At 35.7% G+C, this 25,694-nt stretch overlaps 1 protein-coding gene across 2 annotated transcripts in view; it reads left to right on the top strand.

Annotated features, from left to right (window-relative positions):
• Positions 1-25,694, top strand: part of CDH18 (cadherin 18) — a 254,107-nt gene that overhangs the window by 57,163 nt on the left and 171,250 nt on the right. For both annotated transcript variants that reach the window (XM_064506877.1, XM_064506876.1), the window contains exon 3: positions 20,530-21,011. In XM_064506877.1, the coding sequence (XP_064362947.1) occupies positions 20,784-21,011 (228 nt within the window). In that variant the 5' untranslated portion in view covers positions 20,530-20,783. The remainder of the gene's footprint in view (positions 1-20,529; positions 21,012-25,694) is intronic.

The following is a 25,694-nucleotide window of genomic DNA, read 5'->3' as shown; positions in this document are numbered from 1 at the left end:
GTGAATCAAAAATTCCAAATACTGTGGCTGTACTGCTTTTTACCTCAGCTGAAAGATTTTTTTCTTAGTAAAATACCCTCTCCCTCAGTTCCTTGAATTCTGACGCATGTGGGAGTTTTTTGGTTTTTCCCAGCAGCTAAAGAGGCAGTAGGTTTGTTTTGGCAAGTTGTTTGGAGAAAGGAGAAGTGGAGAAGTGCCCTGTTACCACTGAGCAGTAAGTGCCTGGTTTTTACTTGCTGTTTTAGCTGCAGATATCAGTAGGATATGCAAATGGATTGATGTGAACATTTCATAGTAGAAGCGTATAAAAATGATGCTGCCTTTTTATTCTGTTCAACTTGCACATGTGTAAGTCTAACTATTTTGAAACTGAAATGCTTTAAAAGAAATGCCAAGAGATCTGTTTGGAAGTAATTAAGAATCAAGTCATAAGCACTGTTGAGATATACAGAGTAAATTACTGAAAGCTGGAGTTGAGAAGTACAACAAGTGACATTCAGTTAAAATGATTCAGAGACAAAGTAGTTTAAATATGCAATATAGACAGTCTCTAAAATTAGAGGGAGCTGTGTAGATGTGTATGCAGAACTCTGCCCTTAGAAACTAGGAACTAGTTAAATAAAGACATGCCTATCAGTTGTATTTGCATGCTACTAAAAATACCACCCTCTTTTATATTATGAATGGCTGTCAGCTCTATTTGCAACATGTTTCCCTGTTAATTTAAACTTTTTTTTTGAATCATGTTAGGTTAAAATTTCTATTTGAAAATGCAGATACTAACTGCTTTCTATTTTTCCCCAAAAGAAAATATCTCTGCAGAAGAAAGTAATATATAATAATGGCTCTTACAGGGTAGATTTGGTAACATGATGTGAGAAACTAAGCTGGAACACTAATGTATGAAGCTTGGCCTCAGAAATGTTTAGAAATATTTGCAAATGTATTAAGCACTTAAGCTACTGTTTGAGAACAATTACACAAGAAAAATGTTTAAACTTTGCATGTACCTAATTTACTGTATTTTAAAACCTCCAGTACTTCAGAAAATTAGTTTAAGAATGAAGTTTTTACTTTTCTTAGAGTTGAAAGCGTGAAAACGGCTGAGGCAGAAGTTTATAATACTAGCCTGTAGGAGTTACGTTAGCTTAGGAATTATGGATGGTGCTTTAATGTATTGTCTTTTGTTTATGCATAGCCACAGGGAAAAAGAATGCAGTAAGATCTCCCTTACTCTGAGACAGGCTGCTCTCTGCAGTTTTACCCCCAGATTTGTGAATATGCGGATTCTGTATCCCAAACTCTTTCCTTCAGAGCAACAAACACCAGGCTTGGGAAGCAAAGGAGTAGTGTTGTGTTTTAGTGGAGTTGGACTAACTGGAAGGAATATGGTGTATTTTTTGAGAGGGTGTAGCCAGGATGCAGATCAGAATGGGACAAATGGATCTCCTAGCTCTTTGCTACAAGATGCACAGCTCCTAGCTGTGTTCCTGCCTGATTTCCTGTACAATGACTGATGCTCATTCATACTGGGAAGCCAGTTCAGTTCAATAACCAGAGGCAGACTAACTCAGTCAAAAAGCTAAAGGGCTTTCTGTCCACTTAGTGAGCTAAATTGAAGTGAGATGGCAAGGAATGAGAATAAAATCCGAGGAAGTAGACTGTATATTTTGATAGTTCTGGACTGTTGGAGTTACTCGTCTGTCTTGTCTAGCCACAAGCTTCCTCCATCTATGCAGCTTAGATTCAGTAGCTCCATCTCTGAGGGTCTGTACATCTCTTGGCCACCATCTCCTTGGACTTTGGGTGGAAGCTGACTTTAACTGAATGTAACGTGAATACTAGCTTAATAAAAAGCAAGGAGGGAACAGAGAAAGTGAGAGAATGGCTACATCACACAAATTAGGAGAGTTATAGGCTGATAAGGGAAAATTAGGTTTCTCGAATAAATATTACCAATTTTCTGAATAACAGTAATAATACAGACCATCTCCTATGGTTGGTAAAACATGTTCCAGTCAGCTGTATGGCTTGAAAAGTTACCTGAGAGCAAGTTGCCATGGGGATACAGCTGCATTACTGTATTAGAAATCAGTGCCAAGGCTTTGTGGAAGACAACAGTCAGTTGTAAAAATGATAGAAGTAAAAATAAAACTTTTAATTAAAACATTGGGAAGAATGGATGAAGTTGATGTGGCTTCTAAGCTCTTTGCCTGTATTTTGAGGACAACAAGATAGCTTAGAAGCTTATAGTCAGAAATAGAGATTCTGATCTTAGGTTACTGGTGCAAATCCTGCCTAGTCCAGTGAGATCAGAACTATGCTACCTAATGATTTTTCTATGCATTTGGCACTAATTATTCTCTTGTTAGGAATTTTAACAGAAGAAACAGGGGGAGTCCCTGTGTTGTGGGTCTGTAGAATGATTTCTGCTTTATTCCCAGAAAGAGTCTTTTCAGGATAGAATCACAGCACGTTTGAGTGAGCTTGTGTCAGGGATAAAGAAAGGTTATTCTGAAGCTGGCTATCCAATGCCTTATCTATGCATATGTCAGAATTTGTGGTTCTTAAGGGTGTTAAGTAAGTGAGCAAAGAAAAAAATAATCAAGAGAGAAGATGAGTATTTGTCTTGATAGTCTGTGTAGTTCTGCAGTGTAAGAGTATGTCAACACCACTAATACACAACTATTACTTTATCTATTTAAAAAAAAATACTAATAAATGGAGATGAGCTCTGGTTGTTGTGTGTAGTTGGTGTTTGCTGTTGTTCTGGCATGTGCATTTTTGTCAAATTAGATTTTATAGTCAAGTGTAGGATTAGATAGAGGTGCAGCTGTATCATGGACTGTTTGCTTTCAGTAATTTATTTTGGTATGTATCAAAAGGATTGATACCTTGTTGGCTGCTTCATGCTACTAGGGTATCTGGGCAGCTCTGGAATCCCATTCCTTCACTCCCTGGTGGAAATGCAATGAAAAACAAAACAAAGTGTGCATGTTTCTTTCATAATACTGTAGTAAAGCAGTTGTAGTAGATGAGATGGGCTCTACTTGTCTAAGACTTCTGTATTCTGAATGACTAGATCTGACCCCATTTATAAAGAAATAATTTTTACCTTTGCTCTCAGTAGAAGATAAAGATTGAGTAGACAGTGGATTTTAGAAATAAAGAAATTCTTTGTATTTAGAAGAATGATTGTATTTAAAATAAGCTAGTGTATTTACCCTAATCATATAAAAATGGTAAGATTTTAATTAATTACAGTTTACATAACAAATAACAATAATAAAACGTAAAGGATGAAAGTGAACAACCATAAGATTTTACTCGCTAGCTATATAATCAATTTTGGCAAAACAGAACCTTAATGGCAGATGTGGATGAGTTTTCTCTTACGTATGTATGGCAAAAGACCTAAAAGGCACAGCTAAAGTGAATAAGATGGTATGCTAAAAAAAGTATGTTTAGACAACATTACGGATGTAATACTGTTGAGATGGATCAGTGCTTTGCATCTGTTTTTATCTAATATCTTAAGTAAATTAGTTGCTCCTTGTGGTAGGATATGCAGGTTGGTATTTGAATGATTTACTGTCTGTAGTTATGTGAAGTTCATGTTATAGTTTAATCTATTCTTTAACAACCAAGGAGTTTTAAATCGAAAAATAACACAGCAAATGCCCTTGTTCATGCCTAGAAACTCTTGTATCCTCATAACAGGCTGTATTTCTCAGGAATTTGTTCAAATACATGCTGAAATAAAGAGGGTTGAACTCCCTGTCATTTAGTAATGCGTAGGTCTTTCCTGGCTTTTGTTTACAGATGGACATCACTGATGGGCAGTGTCTCTGGTATAGCGCAGTTATGTGTGAAGGAGCTTAAAGGAAATTAGTGTGAGGAAATCACACTATCAATTTACCTGTGGTATCTGAACACAGTATGGGCCTCCCATTTTAACCAGATTTGTGGGCACATTCTGCAGACCATACTGAGTATTTTGCTGTCAGTGCTGGAGAGCTACTGGTTACAAAAAGTACCTGCATATATATGTATTCCTGATTTATAGACAGAAGACTTCAGGAAATGCACGCATTAAGGAAGCAGCTAGGTTAAAAAACCTTTGAGTTCCTCTTTAAATTTTGGTCTCCACTTTTTTTTTCAATTATACTTACCCTATTCAGTTAAACTGTTTCCCATACATTCTCACAGTAAATAAAAGTGACACACTATTTATCAGTCGAAAGCTTGGATTCCAAACTGGTGAGCACAATTAACTGATGACAGCAGTTGTATAAATTAACATTACAATACAATGAGTAATTCTCCTTTAAATCCTTCCCCCACTGCTTTCCAAGGGTAAAGGTAATAGCCACACTAATGTTTATAATGTAATCTAATATTGAATATTGAACTCTTTCTTTCCATATTATTTTCTGTCTATTGATTTAATTAATTGAATTGCAGAATGTCTGAATGCATAAAATGCTGCGAAAATATTAGGTTAATAGTTATAAATGCTAGTATAATGCTGTAAAACTTAGAGTATATTATTTTTTTAAATTTCATGCCTAATATTAGAAGGCGCTCAGTGGAGGGAGAATCTAAAACTTTCTGGAAATTTGGAACAGATAGTTGTCATTGTTTACTCACATTTATTTAGGGAAAATAAGATATTATCACTTTATTAAGTCATCAGGTTTGATTCAGAACTCTCTTAATTCTACAAGAATCTTGTTATTCATTTTCATTAGTTTCGGATTAGGCACTGAATGTGAGACTCTTTACTGGATACTTATGTCTGTATGTGTATCCGTATCTCTTTATGTGCCTGTGCACCTTTTCATGCATATGAAATCTTTGCGTTATTACAATAATCATGTAAGAGCCCATCACCTTCATGCAAAGGGCCTGCACAAGAGTTGAATACCAGTCAGAGTTGCTTCAGTCTGACATTAGTATCCTTTTTCACAGCTTGTTCAATCTCAAGACATTTATAATTCCAGAAATGTCAGCACCTCACCATTCAGAGTTGTAGAGATGAAGCCAATATTCAAGTTTAAATATTATTGCCAACTGCATGATGATGTTTAGAAAATCATCATGAAAAACTAGTTTTGTCCTGCAACTTTAGCAGGGAGCTGCCCTCAAAATCTTTTTGGGGTGGAACATCTCTGTTATAGTAGCTCTTATGCCATAATCCGTTACTTGGGGAGTAAAGATGCCCATGATTGACTCGTGTGTTAGATTAGCCCCTTAGTCTATTTGCTCATTTGCTTTAGTGTACTGTATCAACAGTCTGTCTATCAAGAAGGAATAGGCCTGAAGCCACCTTAGTACTACATCTGCAGCAGATTAGGATCATAGGCCTTCAGGCTCTTCTGATCTTAAACAGAGTTCTGAATCACTCTAATTTATCGTCTTGATACTACTGTTCTGCTGGACGTGAAGCTTGTGGCTGGCTGTTTTGCTAACTACATATGTCCTTTAATTCCCAAAGGGTGATTGATGAGGGCTTGCTAGTATCCCCATCAACAGCCTAAACCTCTTTTAGTAATAACAGAGCTGTCCTAGAATGTGTAGAAATTTATGTATTCTTATCAGTGAAATACCAATTTATTTTTACCAAAAGTAGCAGATAGCAACCAAGGAGACACTGAAAGGCAAGAGAGCAAACCACCACAGAAGGGCTTGAATCTCACTTTGATTGGCTGGTTAGAGATTGTATCATATGGTATACAATTTTGATTTATTATTTCTCTTGACTGTTTTCATAGCAGTTATTCCTGGCTTCATGAGGAATTTCTAGAAGTTGTTACACTTCTAACTTTTTTAAATGGTGTATTATTTATGAAATTATGTTCTCTTTACTAACTCTGGTGAATGAGTACTTTCATAAATAGGATGGAGTTTATTAAAACTTGTCCTCCTCCCCCTACAAACAGTTTACATGTTGCACTTAGGAATCTCAGTCTACCACTTTTCAGTGCTCACTTGAACAGAATACACTGGAAACACTGTAGTTGTGAGCACTGTCAAATAAGGCTGTAAATGAGATTGGGATATGAGGTTTAGTTCAGAAATCCACACAGCAGCATTAAGATCATCTGTTGCATCTTCCCAGTCAGATTCTTTCCCTTCTGGACATTTGAAACCATTTGAAATGCACTCCTAGGTAAAATATCTTTGATCTTTCATGTGAAATGCATTCCCTGTTGAAGCAGGAGTAAGATTTTTCTGAGTGTTCAGCCCTGACTGAGATGCTCTTCTAATGATACTGGATGATTGTTAAATCAGAGTATCGTCCTAAATCCGCATCCTGTTAACCTACAGAAACAAAGCTAAGCTCCAGAAAACATGTAAGGCCTAATACCACATACCATGCCTGTTACTTATGAGCAATATAAAAAAGTCCTCATACAGTTTTGCTTGTTCTTATGCTATTCTTAATGGAAGAAAAATACATTTTGAAACTGAATGCTACATTCTTAAGTTTTCTTTTCAGTAAGTAATGCGTTTGTCTAACGTAGTTATTCTTTTAGCTCCCCCATTAAAACACTAATGACCTGATCTTTAAAAAGCTGAGTTTTAAGCTTAGTTTTAAGCAAACAATCCCATTAACATCAATGAGCTTTTCATTAATAGGCTTAAAGTTAAGTAAGTCTTTTTTTGTTTGCATATTCAGAACCTAAGATGTGATCCTACTGATTATCTTTGTTTCTCCTACCCCACCTGTCCTGGAGGATTTGCTGGTTTTACAGCTTTGACATTACATCCCAAAGTATCTACTTCTATCTCTCGGTAGTTGTTGGCATAAGCATGGAAGCTAGAATTCTCACAAGAATGTAGTAAAGTTACATATAGAAATTCTGTGTCAATTCAGTGGGATCTGGATATTAAATAAGTTTGGATATTTAGACCATAGTACAAACTATGTACATGAATATTGCCTGCTATATAAAAGCTAAATTAATAAGGTTTTCATGATATATTTAATTTTAGTTAAAAATAACATATACCCACATGCATTTTTAGATTAATGCAGAGTTATTCAAGAAAGAATGATGAAGTGATTTATATCTGAACAAAAAATAAGGAATAAAATAGGAGTTACAAAAGAGTGTCTTGGTTGAACTGAAGGACAGGACCTCTTCCTCAGAGAAGAGTCTCAGGAATAAGAGTAAAAACAATCATCTGAGGTAAAAGCATGGAAATATTTCTTTCTGTTTGGAAAAGATGACTGAGTATGAAGATGACTTTGTAGGTTCTAATGTTAGCAAAAGATTCATTCTTTGAAATTTTATTTTTATATACTGACATTAATGCATCATTTTATTGAAATGCATGTTCAAAGGGAATATAGTGTTCATAGTGTATATAGTGTGCAAAGATAAGAATACATGCATCAGTATTGGAAGAGTAGGATCTTCTTTCTTCTTATCATTTTGGTATCCTTTTGTGATAAACTAGTACTTTACATTTCTGAGAGAGAAAAAGGGGATAAAACATGCAGCTAGCTGGAAAAGAACAAGATACTACATAGTCTCAACAACAAAAGATGGACGTTTTATTGTCTCCTTCATGTCAGTATTCATTTTCACTAGTAGTTGATTGTACTTGTTTACCAAAATACACTGCTACTGTTACATTTTTGACCTATTTTTTGAATATCATGCTAACTGTGTAATGCAAACTTTATCAAGACAGAAGAACTTGCCACTTCATTCTTTCTACTCAGTCCTCTCCCCTAAAAAATGGAAAGTAAAGGAAAAAAATATATATATGTAATATTTTTACTTTCTGTCAGAAATAATGCAAGATAAAAGATCTCAGTTGTAATGAGTACAGTTGTTGAACTGAAATTTGTTAATCAGGCCTGTGAGGTTTTTTTAATGATTGTAGGGTTTTTTTTTTCATAATTCAGAGCACTAGAAATTGGAGAGTGAGTAGAAATTAATTTATCGAGGAATTTTCGGTTAAAATTTTAACAGAGCAGAGCAACTACTGCGAAATGAAAGCCTGTAGAAATTTTGTTCACACAGATACACACACATAAGCATATCTACATGGAGAATGTTTGTGTATAAGTGTGTTTACATACCCTTCAAAATCAGAATATTTTTAAACTGAAAAATATTTTCTTTGATTTTGCTGTATCTGTAGGCTCTAGTTATTAGTTGGGAAAGAAGCTTTAGAACTACAGAAATATTAGGTCCTAGTGTGTATTAAAGGAGATTAGAGAGGGCAAGTGTAGTTAGATGGTATCCTCCAGGTGTTCCTCCATCTTTGCTAGGAAAATTGCACCCAGGGTTCTCTCCCCAGGGAAGATGTGCCGCATCCCTCTGACCACAGAAGCAAGTCAGACATGAATAAAGGGGAGACAGCAGCGGTATGGTCAGTCTCCAAACTGCAGTGTTCAGGCACAGGGCTGCTCGCAAAGACCCCCAAACTGATCACGTGATTTTGCTGCCTTTTATATTTCCTTTTTCCCTCATTTCCCCTTCCAGGTTATTCCATTTTACCATCTTCTTGTGTCCTCTCAAACAAACAACTCCTAATCACTTTTTCCGTATTAGTCTTAGTTTTGCTATGTCTGCACCCAAATTTGTTATTTCTGGTAGTATTTCCTAGGTAATCTCAACTTTATATAGGGTTATGGAGATCGTTACTTAGGTTCTTTTGACCTTGCAAAATTTTACTTTGAATAGCAGGTTGGGCTACATGATGTCCAAAGGTCCCTGTCAATCTAAGTTGTTGTATGATTAGATGGCTTCTGTAGAGAAAGATCTTTGTGACACTTTATTGAAGCCAGTAGCAATTTGCTTCCAGATCCATCTGGCACTTAAAATAAAGCTAGTAATGAGCTAAAATGATTGTCATGTCATTAAGTCACGTGAATGAATGACTAGATAGCAGTTTTACATGGGAGTTTCGAAGACAGATTTTGAGTCTGTAGCAACTGTTTTTTCATAGACATGAAAAGCAGATAAACAGATTTGCAATCCTTTGAGTGTATAAGTGACTTTCTTTTTCTTATTAGCATGAAGTTCCTCTGCTAATTTACTACAATTGGGTACCTGTTTTTAAATTATATTCTCTGGCTATTGCTTGTTTCATTTTGTCTCCAGAAAGCTTTGTTATTTATTGAAGGACTCCTGGAGTGGAATTGTAAATTTGGAGGTTTGAATTGGTTGTTACAAACCTCTCAGAATTTTAGAAAAAAAAATCATTCAGGCATTAAAACTATTTGAATTTTTCAGGCTTGCCAAATACATTTTAAAAGCTTGTGAGAATAGTGTTTATTGCCAATAGTTTAGTCCTTCATTTTTCAGAATTGTCAGAAAGGCGAAAGAGCATGAAGAAAAAGAATGATCAGAGAGAAAGTTAGGCAAGTTTTTTCAGGTATTAAAAAAAAATTGTTTCACATCTGGTTTGATTCCTGGGAAAAATTCAGTTTACTGTTTCTTCTTTGTAAAGAATAAGAAAAAAGATCTTGACATTATTAATTATTTTGCCAGTAGCTGACCCAAAGAGATGGTCTTCCTTGCCAAAAGTTGGGCACCACTTGACCTCTTAATGCTGATTGCTCAAAAACTAGTGTGCATTAAGGTTTTATATTTACTACACAAAATAACAGGATTTTGCAAGCACTGAAATATTTTGTCAGCCAATCATAAATTTCTCCTTTTGCATATTGTCATTATTAAGGATTTATTCATATTTTTACTGAGAGCTTTTCTGCCTAGAATATTTATAATGCCAAAATACCTTAACTTACATTTAAAAAAAGTACTCAAGGTGCTTTCTTGCCTACATAATGCAGTTGATGCTGAGTGCCACTGAACTTGAAGTAAAATCTTGCTTCTGTTGAAGTTGATTGGAATTTTGCCATTCACGTAGTGGGAATCAGAGTTTCATCATTTGAATCCAGCCTAAGGAAAATGGGGTAAGTTCGTCAGCTATTGTGATGTTCCAGGGCAGTGATAAAAAGGTCTAGCATGATTGTGTACCAGGAAGCAAAATCTGTAAGTGCCATGCATTAAATGAAGAGCTTATTGGGAATTTTCAAGCAGAAAGGTTTTTAACTGCAGTTCGTCAATTTTTGAAAAGCAAAACTGTTTATAGAAAGTTTCAATGAGAAAAAAGTCTGAGTTGGTAACTTACGCCATTTTAATATTTTAAAATGAAAACGACCTTTGCTTTGAAACTTAGCTGAATTTAAATATTAAAATATTGTATTTAAACAAAATATTTTGTTTTTATTATATACAATTATCTTGTTTGCCTTGATGCATTTTATTTTTCTTCATTGTTTTACTACATTATTATTATTTTCAGTGTTGCTACACAGAAAATAGAACAAAAGATCTGGTTTTCTTGCTGTCTTGTGAAGTACTTTTTAAAAAAAGTAGATTGTTTCAGAAACAATGGTGACAATTTTTTTTTTAATTAGGAAGGGAAAAAATCAGCCAATATAAATGTACTTTAGGTTTTTTTCTCTATTGAAACATCACATTTTAGGCATCCTTTCTCACAGGACAGTCTGGCATACTGGAAAAGGAGTGTTTTCAAGCAGCAAACATACACAATTAGAATTTTTTAACAGGGTCAGTCATTTACTCTCTTTTTTTTTTTCTCTAAAACAGTGAGATACAAGTTTATTTTTAACAGTATCTTATTTATTATCCTTCTACCCTGAGAAACATATGTATACTATGTATTATCTGTTGCCAACATTTCTATAACAACAACAAAAAAATTATATGTTTTAAGGATTTTGAAATACAAAGTATTTAACTGGTAGCAAAGTATGGGAGATAAATGTCTTTAGCTCTTTCTTAAGCTTTAAAGTCTACGTTGGACCCTTATCCCTTTTTTTATTTTTACCGGTCTTTTGGAATGCTGTCATACTTCTCAGAGGAGTCCTTGCTATTCATTTCTGAGAAATAATTTGTTAGAACAAACCATACCTGTGGATTATACATGAGTGGCTGTTGCATGTTCTTCCTATTTAATTCCTGGGTAGTTGCTCATCAGAGTCTCATGTATTTGCTTTGTTCCCCGATTGGGTGACTTGACCATTGTAAACGGGAGGGATGACTCAAATCAGTGAAATCTATTCTGCCAGCAACTTCTTTGGGAAGAGAAACAGAAAGGAAGAAAAACTTCTACTCTTTGGGAAAGTTAAAGGATTTTTTGTGACTGATCTTGTATATCTGTATTATCCTTGACTAAATACATGGACTCCAGATATACATGTAGGTGGATTTAGTGTCCTGTTGAGGAAAAGAGAAAGATGTGACTCAGATTTATGAATCATCTCTCTCTGTTTCACACTTGTTGCTTTCACAGCAGGTAATGGCTAGCGTGATTGTGTGTGCAATTATAGCTGTAAAGAGTGGCTGGATTTTATCTGACTAATTGTGTTGTTACTGTTTCATGGTCCTGACAGTCGCTCTCAGTGCCAACAATATTTGTATAGCTGCGAAAAATATTTCTTCAGTAGCTGATTGTGATAGAGCACTTCTGTTTTTCTGGAGTTGCTGTGTGTCTGCTTTTCATATATAAAATAGTTTGTGTGCCTAATGAGGACAGACACTGAATCCCTCAATCTCATTTTAATGTCATATTTTTACTAACTGCTCATCATAGTTGTTAATTGCCTGTCTATATGCAATATTGTTTGTAAATTAAATCCTTTATTTCTGTTTTGGTCTCAATCTTTGCAAATCTTTACTTATTCAAAGAAGATAATTTATTTCTCTACTCAGTTTCTAGAACATATTTGCCAAAAGGAGTACCAAAACTACTGGTTTATAGTGTTTAATAGTTTTCTGTACACATTCGATGTCCTTTTATAAACCTCTTCGCCATATCTGCTGAAATCAGTGAGTCTCTTAAGTTGTCTCTACAGTTACTACTCACTGAAGCCATTTATTGTTAAAGGCAGCATAGCAGATCACAGTGCATCTTGCACATCATTTAACCAAAGTGACAATTAAATGCACTTTTTAAGGTCCTTGTATGCCGATAAGCTTGAATTCCATGGTGGTTCTAATGTGCTGCCAGCATTATACTACAGGTGATTGTAGGGGTCTAGTATGACCTGCCTGTTTGTATCCTGGCTAAGGATGAATACCTCAATTCCGATGGGATTTTCCAAGTCTGATAGGATTTTGTTTGGGGGCGCAGGTGGTTAGTATGTAAAAATTGCATTTTTCTTACTGAAACGACTGAGATTTGAAAAGTGATCTTTTTTTCTTGTATTTGAAAAAAAAAAGTTTCTCTCCAAAAAGGCACTTCTTTTTTAATAGTATGAGAGATTGTCCTTTTTTATTTATCGTGTTGGGCCTCAGTCTTCCCAGAAGCCTTTAATTGGGGCACGTACTATCAGTCTCCTTTGCCATATAATGTGCTGGATTAATTGCCTGGCTGTGATGTCGCTAAGTTTTTAGGATACTCTTTGTGAATGGTGCCTCGCTTAATGCTATCCGTTAAAGAATCTGTTAAAGCTCGTGCTTATTGATTAGCTGTACACAGGATCAGAAGAAACCTACTTCATCACAGGCCCATACTGCTTTTATAAAATCTTTGAGCTCCTGTTAAGGGTGCTATTTTAAGGCCTTGGCATAAGACAGTCTTGAATTTATCTTTATCTAGAAAAAAACAATGATAAAGAAACACAACCCAATAACTACTCGGAAGTTTCTATTGCCAAAAGCAACATTAAAGACTTTTTAATAGTCCTTGTAACTATACATCTCCTAAGGCTGTTCCAGCCTCTCATGCTCTTGTTCTTCCTAGTGCTGCTGTGAGGTAGGGTTTCAGTGGCATTTTGTCCTGTGGGGTAGTCCATATAACACCTCACTGATCTATTTTAATCTAGGTGTTAGCAGAAAGTAGTTCTGCGCAGAGCTGTTTGCTAGTACCTCAGCATTTCTGTTCTCTCTTAGTTGCAGGTCCTGCTAGGTTTTGCTTCCAAATTTTTTTTCATAACAAAATCTGAATTCCAGTTCACCTAACTCTTTGTGTATGGAGTATGGGGCTGCTTCTATGAATAATCTCAAAAACTTCTGTTCATACCACATCTACTCCATTTTATGACCCTAGCTAGTTCAAGTGTTATAACTTACCTAGCTAGTGAGGTGGCTTTGTATTAAGGTCTATTAAGCTAACAGGGAATATGGATTCTGAACATTAATACTGGCAATGAAACAGTCGAGGAAAAATGAATACAAACTTTTATCTAAAACTTGAATCAAGCCAGTGCTGGATGATTGTTTTGACAGTGGCAAGGATTTTAAAGGAAACCTTTGAAATTACTCCATCTTCGCAAAGTAGTCAGAACTAAAAATGAAAACTAAAAATGTCAGTAATGCTGGATGAAGAAGTTCTCTCTAGCCCATACCTTTTTCCTTTTTCAGTCTCAAGATGTTATTAACATTTATAAAGGAAAAGATAAGAACAATCCATTGTGCAAGAAATCAAGAAACCAATCCGTACTTATTCTATGTTGAAGTATTAGGCGTGAACTGTCTAAAATCAAACTTATGATGCGAATAATAAAAACACAGACTGTGTTTAGTAAGAAAATAAGCAATGTTGCTGTTTATTAACAAAAATGTATTATTTTTCTTTTTTCTTTAAGAAAGAAATATTTAATAAGAAAATAAGAAAACACTTCTGCAGTGTGAGGGTGACTGTGCACTAGAACAAGTTGCCCAGTGAGGTTGTGGAGTTTCCATTCTTGGAGATGTTCTAAACCTCACTGAACATGGTCCTCAGCAACCTGCTCTAGCTGACCCAACTTTGAGCAGGGGGGTTGGACCAGATGGTCTCCAGAGGTCCCTTCCAACCCCAACTACTCTGTGATTCTGTGACTGTTTCAGTTATGCTTCTGAAATCCAAATTACTGAAAGTCTAATGGCCTATTCAGCAGCTGCTAACCGAAAGGGCTGGCTTGGCTCTGTTTTTTTTGGTCTTCACAAAACATTTGAATTGATAATAGTATATTACTTACTATAATTCAGAAGCTACTGAAATTTTAATAATTACAGAGTAGAGTCAGAGAGAAAAATGAGAAATTTTAATTAATAAAAAATGAGCAATAAAGCTAATGGAGTATATCATTGAGGGCAGAGGTGGAATTTTTTTAATGTATTAATTTTTAACTGTGCACCTTGTGGTCTTCCTCATATTTAAGATCTAATGGAGGTAAAACTGGAGAGAGAAAAAGGGCTTTTCTTAGGTTAAAAAACTGTCCTGGAATATGAGCAGTTAGGAAGAAATCCTTTGTGATACAGACTGTATTTAATTGAGGTCTCTAGCATTGTCGTGGTGAAGGTCTGAGCCAGTAGGAGGAATAGATTCTCATGAGTTGGGATTGTTTGACTTGCATATGTCAGTCAGGATACTATCGAAAAGTTCATGACACTTTACTCTCTGAAATAATTTAAATTTTAAGTGATTTAAATGCTTAATCTGAAATTAAACTCTAGTGTTATTTTTGAAAAATCAAATAGGAGGAGTAATGAGTTAATTCCTGGGCAGCGTCCTGATTTTGTATACTTAATTGTAGTGTTAGGACATGTAAAACATGTCACATAAAAAAAATTAGGGCACACTTGTGTGCTGTAAAATTGTCTTTCTGTTATGTAGTATCATGATTTACTCGCCAGAGGACCAGCTTGCTTTCCCAAATGTAGGATTTGTGTAAGGAGTTTTTCTTTCACTATTTTAGAATGCCCCAAAATGTGTGATTTCCCTTTCCATAGATAATATCCCAGCATCAAATAGGATACAGCTGCTGGTTTTTGTTTCCTCCTGGGCTTTTGGTAGAACTGTTCCTTTCTTTGAGGTGGTAGGTGATAAGGGGACAGAAGAAAAGAAAAAAGGGCGTTTCTTTTCCCTTCCTTGATATTTTTTTTTCCCCTGGGTAATGTTTACTCTGTACTCTCAGCAAGAGTTCTCTACTGATCTAAATTAATTTTACATAACTTGTTTCTCTGTAAATTGAACTTACGAATATCACAGCTTATCATTCACATTGTGTAAGAACCTGTAATCATTAAGCCTCTGCAGTTGTCCTGATATTCTTGTATTACTTCATGTTGGATTTTTCTTTTCTGTGCCAAATGTGTCATCAGTTGACTTCATTCGTGAGTTGTGCATAAAAATGTAGAACTTAAGAGCTTTTCTGGTGTGGAAGATAGAAAGCACAGAGAAATAAATATTGCCATTGTTTTTGCATTTCTCTTGGCAATTTCAGCAAACTCATTCACAGATTCATATATTTGGTGGGGAATTTTGTGCCATGATTTTGTTTTCAATTAACGTTTTCCATTTGATAACATTTTTGTGTTGAACTGTATTAACTGTTTTTCTTCCATTCCACAGAAATTGTACTGCTTGCTTCTCAGACACGTTTGCAGCTCTGAGAGAAAATTCATAGCTTCACATAGTATCTTTCACAGCTGCAGCTGTTTCCACTTGAGCTTTCCAATTTGTTTCTCTATCTTGATTCATTTTTTTTGGTTATTTTTCAGTGTCTTTGTTTTATCATACTCTAAATTTTTGTCTGTTATTTATCTGTATATAATGTCTGAGTGCCTGTCTTTTTTGGATCCCTTTTTATTTTCCTGCTCATTTTTTTCCACCACTTTCTCCCCACAATAGAATTTCTGTTACCTAGTATGAAAGAATGGTATTCATTTGCCATGGAGTCTTTCTTTTGCGGTTATTTTTATTTATTTTCTTAGAGTGAGTTTGTGCCAGATAATTTTCCTTGTGAAATCATGATCAGTTCAAGATTACCACAGTCTTTTTTTCTTTTTCAGTTAGTAAAGGTGATATTTACCAAAAGTCTCTGTATGTAAGTGTGAAAGAGAAACACAAGAAATAACACCCTTTGCCATTGTACAGCCATGAGCTGGGTTTGTTGTCATTTAAAAAGGTGAGGAAGGAGATGACAAATGCTCTCTTTTTTGTCTCTTTAAGAAATAGATTGTGTTTCAGGACGATAAAGATTAGCTTTCCGAACAGTAATACATATATACATAAACATAGCAAAAATTTTAGGAGTGTGGTATCTCATGCAGTCCTCTTACAAGTTAACGAAAGTTTCCTTCTGCTATGTCAGGAAAAAATAGTTCAGTTTTCCATTTTTGAAAGGTCTGACAATATAGAACTATAGTGTCAAAACATTTGTAGTTGTTGAAATTACTGTTAAACTATTTTAAAGACTTCTTTCTAATTTAATTACATATTTGCTTTTAGTTTTTAGTCTCATAGACATAGCTAAAGTACTGCATTTTACACACACAGTGGCAAGATGACATTTAATACTGTTTTTAAATGCTTTCTAAAAGGATTTGGATGCTATTGCTGTTAAATCAACTAATGCCAGAAGGCTTTGTTTATTGTGAAGCATTGATGGTTCTATATTGTGTTTGTATCACATAGGCTGAGAAAAACTTCATGCTTCATCTCTTCATGTAAAGTCCCATAGCTCACTCAGCTCTACCAGCCTTGGGAAAAGAGAGTAGAGATCAACCCTGGATGAAGCCTTTCCCTCCATCTACTTTTTTTTTCTTCTTTTTTTGGTGAATTACCAGGGGTCTGTTGGAGTGCTATGTATTCTCTTGGCAATTTATCAACCTGTTCTTCAGAAGGATAAAACAAAAAATAATATCCCATTTCTCATTTTGATATTGCCCAATATTCTGTCCTTGGTCTTCAGGTCAATATGCCATTATCTCTGCAGTGCAGAAACACGTAACGTTAGCAACAGAATAAGCACTGGGAATACAGAAGGAAAGAAATATTTCCCTGGCAGATTATATATATGAATAATGATGTTGATTTGAAGCTGGTTGGATTTTTATAATGGAAGAATTCATTCTAACAGGGAGAAGTCTAGAGAGCAGAGGGCAGAGGAGGAAGTCAAAAAGTGTATGAGAAATACAGTTTATTACAAGTTCCATAACTCGTTGTTGTTCCATCACCATGGGACTAAAAAGGGTCCCTGAGGGTTGTGACAAAAGATGTGCAGAGCTGTGTTGAATGTGCATCTGCAAAACTGAATCATTCAAATGAATTCAAATGTGTGGTCAATTTGATTATGGAGATAGGGGAGACTGAGATTCAGGACAAGACTCTCTTTCTGTACTGCCATAATTGCTCCTCAACGAAGGATGCATCTCCTCGTGATGGTGAAGCATCCTCATTTTGCATCACTGCGCTTATACTGTTTTCCTGGGAATTCATTATAGACACTTGCTTCCGCACTAAGCAGTAACTACTCTGCTCTAATGATTTTCAGCAGTGCTAGTGGAACTTTGCCACCTCATCTTATTTAATTATTTATTTTAATTTTAACTCACTCTGACAGTCTCTTGAGATACACAACTCATTTTCATGAGGGCTCCCAGGAGACAGCAGTAATACAAGTCTACTCTGCTGCTGCATACAGCATTATAACAAAAAGCATAAAGCAGGACACTTAATTTGAAAGTGCAGACAAGAGCACTGAGCAGTCAACGTGTCAGTTTGTTAGTGTAAGTCAACAATTTAAAGGATTTCAGAAAGTTCAGTCCCTTTGTTGAGTTCTTCACAGGTTGAGTGCATTTCTACTTTGGTTTGCCATCTTTTCTTAGTTAACCATTACAGATCTTTCCATCTGGACTTGCTCTCTGTAGACAAATTTTGCTGCCTGCATGGCAGAGTGTAGGGTTTGAGGAAGGGGGGCTTATTGTTTGGGTGTGGGTTTTTGTTTTTTTTTTTTTTTTAATGAATTTTTGCCCTAGACTTTTAATGGAAGGGTGCTGAACAACTAAGAATGAGGAGTTTTCTACTGAGTGTTATTTAGGCTTTGATTTTAGCAGGTGTTAACAAAAGCAAAAACACTTCAAAGAATCTTCACTAAAAAGCCTTCCTCTTTTAATTGTTCAACTTCTAATCACTTTTGCAGTCACAGTGGAAATGATTCTCCAAGCACCACACAGAATTCTGTGACTGTTGATGCCTGAATTTCTAATCATAACTGTAACAGCAAATAGACTCCATTGTCATCTTTCTTTTTTTCTTTTAGAAACGATATATGCAAAATAAAGAATTTAAAAACTTTGATTGTGTTGGGTGGGGGACACATTTAGCAGATGAGCTATGAATTGCCTTAAGAAAAGTTAGTAGTTTTGGCGCAAAGTGGAGTTAAGGTCTCCTATGTTAATGCTAGGAAGAACAGGTATTTTTGAGATGAAGCAGCTCTTTGTAGTTTGGTGTTTCTTACTTGTTCTAAGCCATATAAGAGCCAGGCTAATAACATGGTTTACAGGATTCATATTGCTGTTAATGAATTTGTTCTATGTATGACTTTGCGGGGGGGGGGGGGGGAGGTGGGACGACAAGGTTCTGGATAGTAAATCTTGATTTGTGGTATCTTCTGTACTCATTTACATTTATTCTTTCATGAAGTAAGAATTTTCCAAAAAAAACAAACAAAAAAATCCCAACATTTCTGTAAAGGAAAGTTCAGTGATAATGATTTCAAATATGTTTTAAATGTGCAATTCTAAAAAATCTCAATGTGCTTTTTATATACTATTTTTTAACTTATTATGCACTGCTTATAGTCTTATGAACTGCTCCCAGACATTTCCCAAGATGGGAACAAGGGGAAGAAAAATTATACTTACAAAATGAAAGGTTTATCCTTTTAAGATACCAGTTAATTTTAATGTACATGTGAAATATAACAGTGACTTACCTATTTAAATAGCTCATCTGTAAATATAGAAATCTTCAGGAGGAAATTACATACCTCAGGGCAAAAGCTGTTTTCCAGCAAGAACCAGGAAAGAATGTAGAAAGGCAGGGGAACAGAGAAAGACAAATACAAGGTTAGAAACAAATGTGAGTCTCAGAACTGCTGGATTCTGTCCCTGCTGTAACTAGATTCTGTATAACATTTAGCTGTGGAAAAATCCCTATCGAATCACATTTATATTTAAGGAAGGTAATGTTATGAATTTGTTCCAAGATAGGAAGTGAGGCTTTTGAGAGTACAGTGACTTGGTCTTTATGGGCTTTGAGGGGAGATTACATTGCTGTGGAAGTAGGAAGGAAGGTAAAATTGAATGTCTACAAGTTTCCTCCTTCAGTTTCTGTAGTGTGTTTCTTTTTGAATTCCTCCCCATCATCAGGAGACTGCTGTTCTTCCTTTACTTCTGAATGCTTTAATTTTCATGACTTATGTACTATCCAAAGTCGCTATTGCTATTACCAAGTACAGGACAATGTCCTTTATGGGTATTCCTAATTATAGCACAGTCTTGAAGTATTGTTTCATTATTCTGATGAGAAACTATACTTAGATGAATATGTAAAAAAGTATGGTCAAGCTTGCAGTATTACGGTGGCTTTGGAACAAGCATAAGGGGAAAAAACCTTACAAACCAAAGAAAGCTTGGTGAGCTTCCACCGCAGTATTTTTCCACTTGACTTCTTTCTTGCTTGGTTTTTCTTTGGAGATTTTGTTCTGTTGTTTTCCTATGGAACTTGCAAACAAAAGTAGTTTCATAATGTTTCTGTTCATGTAACTTTTTAATGGCTTTCTGATATTTAAACTAAGCCAATATTGGAAGGCAGTTCTAATTCTAATTTTTGTAGATTTAGGTGCATGTTTTGAAACTCTTGATTGATCCTTGATGTCTTCAGATAACTGAACAAACTGTTTGCCCAGGGTAACTATTCTGTTTGAGGTTCAAGAGTTGTTTTTAAAGGTACTTTTGCTTAAGCACTACATCAACTTCTATGTACATTTTTACATTTTAAATACTATTGTAGTATAAAGCTTCCTTTTTGAAGTTGAAAAAAATGTTCTACTACTGGAAATTTAGGAGTTTTTGAAAAAATAGTACTGATTATCTAAACATCGGTATCTGAAATTTCTGTCAGTATGAAGTAATTTGGTAAAGGTCCAGTGCAATATTGTTTGTAATTTAAGTAAAGCACGGTGGGTAAAAATGCACATTTTGACTAAAGTTCCTCCCAGTATGCTGTAATACTGACTCAAACTCAAAGCCCATTTTGGAGGCTTTCTTTCAAAACCAATCATAGCCTTGTTTTTTTTCACAATCATGGGTCTCTGTACAATATGTGAAAAGACCAAGAACTCATCTGATACGGGTTATCAATTGCTTTCTGTCTAATAACACTGTAGCAGTAATTTTATTTTACTGCCAGACTAGATCAGTGATTTGCAGGCATAAGGCCAAATGAACTGTTTTGAAACATCCAATTTTTAATAATGCACACATTTTCCATAGCTTGGAAGAGACATGCTAATTTTTAAGGCATTTAAATAAGAACAATCGGAAAACACTTTTACCAGAAGGACTGAAAAGAAATTTTAGTTACAATGAGAGTCTTTGAGGGACTGGTTAGTACAGCTGTGACTGTATCATCTCAGGTCAAAAAACTGAAAATTGCTGGTTTTAGTGATGAGTAAGTGGCTTTCTTTTCTTTCCCTATTAGATAGAAAATGGTCGGCTGTGGAACTCTATTGTGAAGACCTCAGAAGAAATATCAATTTTTCCAGTCAGCTTTTCATAATGTAAATATAGTTTGAGCTTTCCCCAATGGGCAGCTAAGCCATGAACAAGCAGAAAAAAACACTTTGGACTGTGTTTCTGAACCAGGCTTCACCTTCCATCCTGGAAACTTACTAAAGGATTACAGCTGAAAAATACCAGAGAAAGAAAACCTTGAACCAGGAAGTTTATCCTACAATGAGAATTACAAGTACATCTTGTATCTGTCCAGTCCTAGTTTGTCTCTGTTTTGTGCAGAGGTGTTATGGAGCTGCTCACCATGGCTCCATCAAGGTGACTAGGAATCAAACCAAACACACAGAAGGTGAAACAGAAGTGCATCATCGTCCCAAGCGTGGATGGGTGTGGAATCAGTTCTTTGTTTTAGAAGAACACATGGGACCAGATCCTCAGTATGTAGGAAAGGTAAGGTCATCGTCTTCCTTTCCCCCCCGCCCCCCCCCATCCCCTGAAACGTGACATTGATAGAGGAAAATCAGGTGTCTCCTTAGGTGGTACCTCCCTTTTTTAAAGGTGGAGACCTCTTGAGACAGGAATTTTACTACATCCATGCTCAGTAAACTTACCCGTTGTCTGTGTATAATTTCTATGTTAATTACAAAGACTGCAATATGAATTAAGAAAATAGGATGAAGACACTTAAATATGATGAAATAGTGTTTCTTCTGAGCTCAGCTAAAAATGACTGGAGTGAGTGCAGCTGATACTCTTGCATCAGATTCTGTATAACCCTAGTGCTTAAATATGTCAGTGTTGAAGATGTTTCCGTACTACTTCAAAATAAGATTCAGTTCCACTTCAGGGATTATTATAAATACAGTCTAGGCTCAATAGGCTAATCATTCCGCTCTGAAGGAAGAGTGGAGGACTCCTCCAAAGGAAAATCCCTCTGTGACTTTCTTTGTTAAAAGAGACAGGAGATACATTACTTGCTACAACTCCTCAAGAGTTTGTGAAGTGTTTTTAAACTGTAGTTTGTCAGGATGCCAGCAACCAATAACAAGACCTGCATTTATATTTGACTTATGTAGTGAGCTGAGCTTCAGGCCTAAGGTTCATTCTATCATGCTGATGCAGTTTTTGGGTGGCCAGCTGAAGTCTGGTATAGCATGTGTAATGTTGTCTCTGTGAGTGTTTGAAACTTGCATTAAAATAATGCAAAAACTGAATATATAGCTTCATAAAGAGATGTTTGAGATAGAGCTTTTGTGCCCCTGAATATTGTCTTTCAGCATTATGATAGAATTTTTTTATTACTTGACTTAGATGAATCTTTATTTCCTTAATGAAAATGGAGAAAGATGTTGAATATGAGGGGAGAAGCAAGATGTCTGATGGGAATGAGGGCATGGAAAAGGAATTATTTCATTTTGGTTTGTCTTCCAAGTTGAGAAACCTGAAAATTACATCTTGGAGTATACAAAATATCCAAGGAAAGCTGTACCTCCTGAAATCACAGATGTTTGGTAGCGAGGTCTTTCAAATTTGGACAGCATTGTCTGAACTGGAAGTAGCAACTGGAGCATCAACATTTAAGATACTGTTACCACAAAGATCGAAAAAGAACTCCATGATTTTGTTAATGCAACCTAAGTAAAATATGAAGTATATGGCATTACTCTAGGTGGTAAAAAAAAATGTTGGTTATAGTGAGGGATGTTGAGATTTGTGTTGGAATTGTAAGCTGAGGAAAGGACTTTCTAAATGGAGCTAATGAGTTATATTGAAAGAGAAGCTTTCGAAATAGGTGAGGAGGGGATATGCCTTCAGACCCATCTTAGTCTGCTTAATATTCTCATGAATCATTTTGGAATAGAAGAAATATTCTATAAACATATATTTTGCTGTCGCAAAGGTATGCAGGAGAATCAAAACATTGTCTGGAAAGAGCTAGATAGCACTGAGAAGATATGGATATGGAGATACAGAGTAAACTTCAGGACCACAGTGTGACGAGGCTCTTACAGAACAATATCATGAATTTCTACAGTGATGCAGTACCCTGATGATTTGTCGGGTGTAAGTGACAGAGGAAGAGAAAGATCTGGTCAGCAGATCCATTATTGCCTCTATTGCCCTACCTTAAAAGCAAATACAATTCTAAGCTGCAGAAGTTTAGATAGTCCAAAGAGAGATAAGACAGTATTAAAGCTATTGTGCAAAGTAATGTTAACCTGTGTACAGCTTCTGATTACTTTTGGCTAAGAAAAATGGATTTATATGTGAAGCAATGCAGAGAAAAACTGCTACTATGGATGGGGTGGTAATGGGGAATAAAATACGTTTAGTTATTTTAATAGCTAATAGCGGAGAACATTTATGTTTTCTGTAAACACACCTTGGAAGAAACCACAACGGGGAGAGGAGCTATTTAAGTTGATTGAGTTTCACTTGAAAAAAATGAGTTTTTGCTGGCCATGAGTTAATTTAGGATGGAAATAAGAGAAGATAAGTGAGATTCTGGAGGAGCCTCCTAATAGGGAGAATGGGAATAAAAATGTGAAATGCTTTCAAAGTAAAGCATGCTTTTCTTTATGAAAGCAGTTATAGACATGATTGCATGCAAGAGCAGAGACCTGGATTCAGCGAGTGACAGATGGACCCCTTCAATTTTATATTCCTGTAATAGTGGGGTTTTTTGCTTTTTGGGTTTTTTTTGTCATTCTCTGATCTCTTTATCAATGCCAGATTTATGGAGATAACAAATAGGATTTCTTTTTATCCTTCATGCTCAGAATGTGACTAGATGCCTTGTTTGAGGACATTTCTTCCTCTGTATTTCCCAGTTTTTTTCCACCTTTTCCTCAAAGAATTCCCTATGGTGTTCCATACGCTGAGTGTCCTCCTGGCCATAGTAAGCTTGTCTTTGTAGAAGTTTTGTGGGACTTAGGAGCATCTATACCCTATTTTGCATTTGGTGATAGTTCTGATGATCAGATTTAATGCAGAGATCAATCGTATTAGCTCAGGCATTTATTTTTAATTCAGAAAAAAGGCTGAGACAGACAAAATCTTAGTAATCAACAGAATTTTCATAGCAGTCACTGTGCATGAGTTTCTTTTCATTTTGAAACATAGATGTTTTAGTGTTTTAGTGATGTTGCATTTAATTATAAACACCTCATCAAGGTCTCGTGTATGCTTTAATTTGACAAGAGGGTTTCATGTGGAGCCCCTCAGTTTATGAAAGAAGGCTATGTGCATGTTGCCCTTTAATTCTAGGCCTCTATTCACTAGCACTACTCTGTCAATTCTGTCAGTTATTAACTGTGGACTGCTCTGCGTCACTGGTGAGAATTTTGCCATTTGATATCTGTCCTTTCACATTTTTCAGACCCAGTTTGGGATTAACATCACAAAAAGCAGAGTATGTACAATGCTGTTACAATGATTACAGTCATTGTCATGGAAATGCACGCTGAGGGTAAGAATAGGTTAGGTCTACAGTGAAAATGGTAAGGTTTCCTATTCTTATCATGAAATGACTGTCAAGAGGATGGATTAATTTGCTGCCATCATCTCTTATACAGCAAGTGTTAGGATAACAAGTCATCATTTTATTTTAATATGAAACATATCCCCAATCCTCACTCATTATTTCTTTTCTCTTAAAAATTGTCATTTGGAGACTGGAAAACTGTATAAAAGGAATCTGTATTAGTAATGCTCATGAGGTTTTTATAGGAAAAAGGAACATGACAAAACACAGGTCCTGCATGAATGAAGTTGTGATAAAAATGAGAAATAATCCTTTTGTAGATGCTAAGTATTTTCTCTGATACCTAGATAATTGAACTGATGCTCTCTTGTTGCACTTTGGGTCAATCTTCAATGTTTCAGGAGATGTTTTCCTGAACAGACATCTCCAAAAATAGTTTTATATTAAAAAAGGTATCTTTAAAATTCTTAAAACCACAGTGACTTCTTTTTCTGAAATTATGAGTTATTTGGGGAAGATTTTATGAAAACTTCCAAAAGGTCAAGACTATCTAATGGTGTTCTGACAGACCAGTCATCTGCAAATATTTGGCTGTGTAGGCACTGGAGAAACTGAGGGAATTTGATCAAGCAAGAACAAATATCCCCTTCTCAAATAAGCAAGTGGATTTACAGAATTCGCTCTCAGCTAGAAGAGAAATCATGAGGAGCTTTCATGTGTGTTCATCTCTCTGATGAAAATTATCCTAATGAAAACATAGCTTTGAGCACTGAAAGAGGCAGGGCTGCTAGGTGCACAATGACTTGGTAAGGAGTTGGGTACCACAATTTTATTCAGTGCAGCAGCTCAGAAGAGCAGATCCTCCTGAGGAAATCCAGAAGAACATGCACAGTACTGCTGCAAGCTTTAACATTGCTTAGTTCCCATGGTGGTGAAGTATGGATTGTGTTTCCTACAAGCTTCCAAGTTAGATAACTCAGGATATGGAAAACAAATAAATAAAGAATTTTAGGAGAGAAAAGAGAAACAGAGGATGTATTTTAGTCCATAACATTCTTCATTTTGGATGTTGACACATCTTTGTTTCCCGAATGTCCTGTGAGTTGTACTGGAAGCAGCTTGTGATTTCACATTCACCGTACTTTTCACTTTGGAGAGAGAAGTAAATGTGCAGTGGTAAAGGGAAGATTAACGTTGGTCTCACTTTGGAGTGAGTCATGCCTTTAAAGGGAACACCAGAGGAGCATAATGAACAAGACTGACATGTGTGGACCCTTTGGATCTATAACATACTGAATGCAGGCTTCTCTAAATCCACTCCAAATGTCCTCTAAATGGCAAATAAGAATGGTTCTTCAGGTATTCAGCTGAATGTAGTTTTTCAAATGCATTTTTCTCCCCAATTTGGGGTGTAGGGAGTGTGACATTTTACTCTATTCTCACATTTTTACCTGTAACTATAAAACGCTTTCAGATTTATGTTGATGGATGATATAGGGAAGTATGAGCAGTTGGAAATGCATGTGAATACAGAAGAGGAAAGTAACAGCTTTTAAAATGCCCTGAAATGGTTATACTGAATACAATACAGAAAAGGAAAGAAATTCCAGTTGTTATCTAAGATTTTCAAGGTAGTAATTCTTTTTTTT

This window comes from Dromaius novaehollandiae, chromosome 2 (assembly GCF_036370855.1).
Source record: "Dromaius novaehollandiae isolate bDroNov1 chromosome 2, bDroNov1.hap1, whole genome shotgun sequence".
Classification (NCBI taxonomy): domain Eukaryota; kingdom Metazoa; phylum Chordata; class Aves; order Casuariiformes; family Dromaiidae; genus Dromaius; species Dromaius novaehollandiae.
This window is presented reverse-complemented; position numbering and strand designations above follow the sequence as displayed.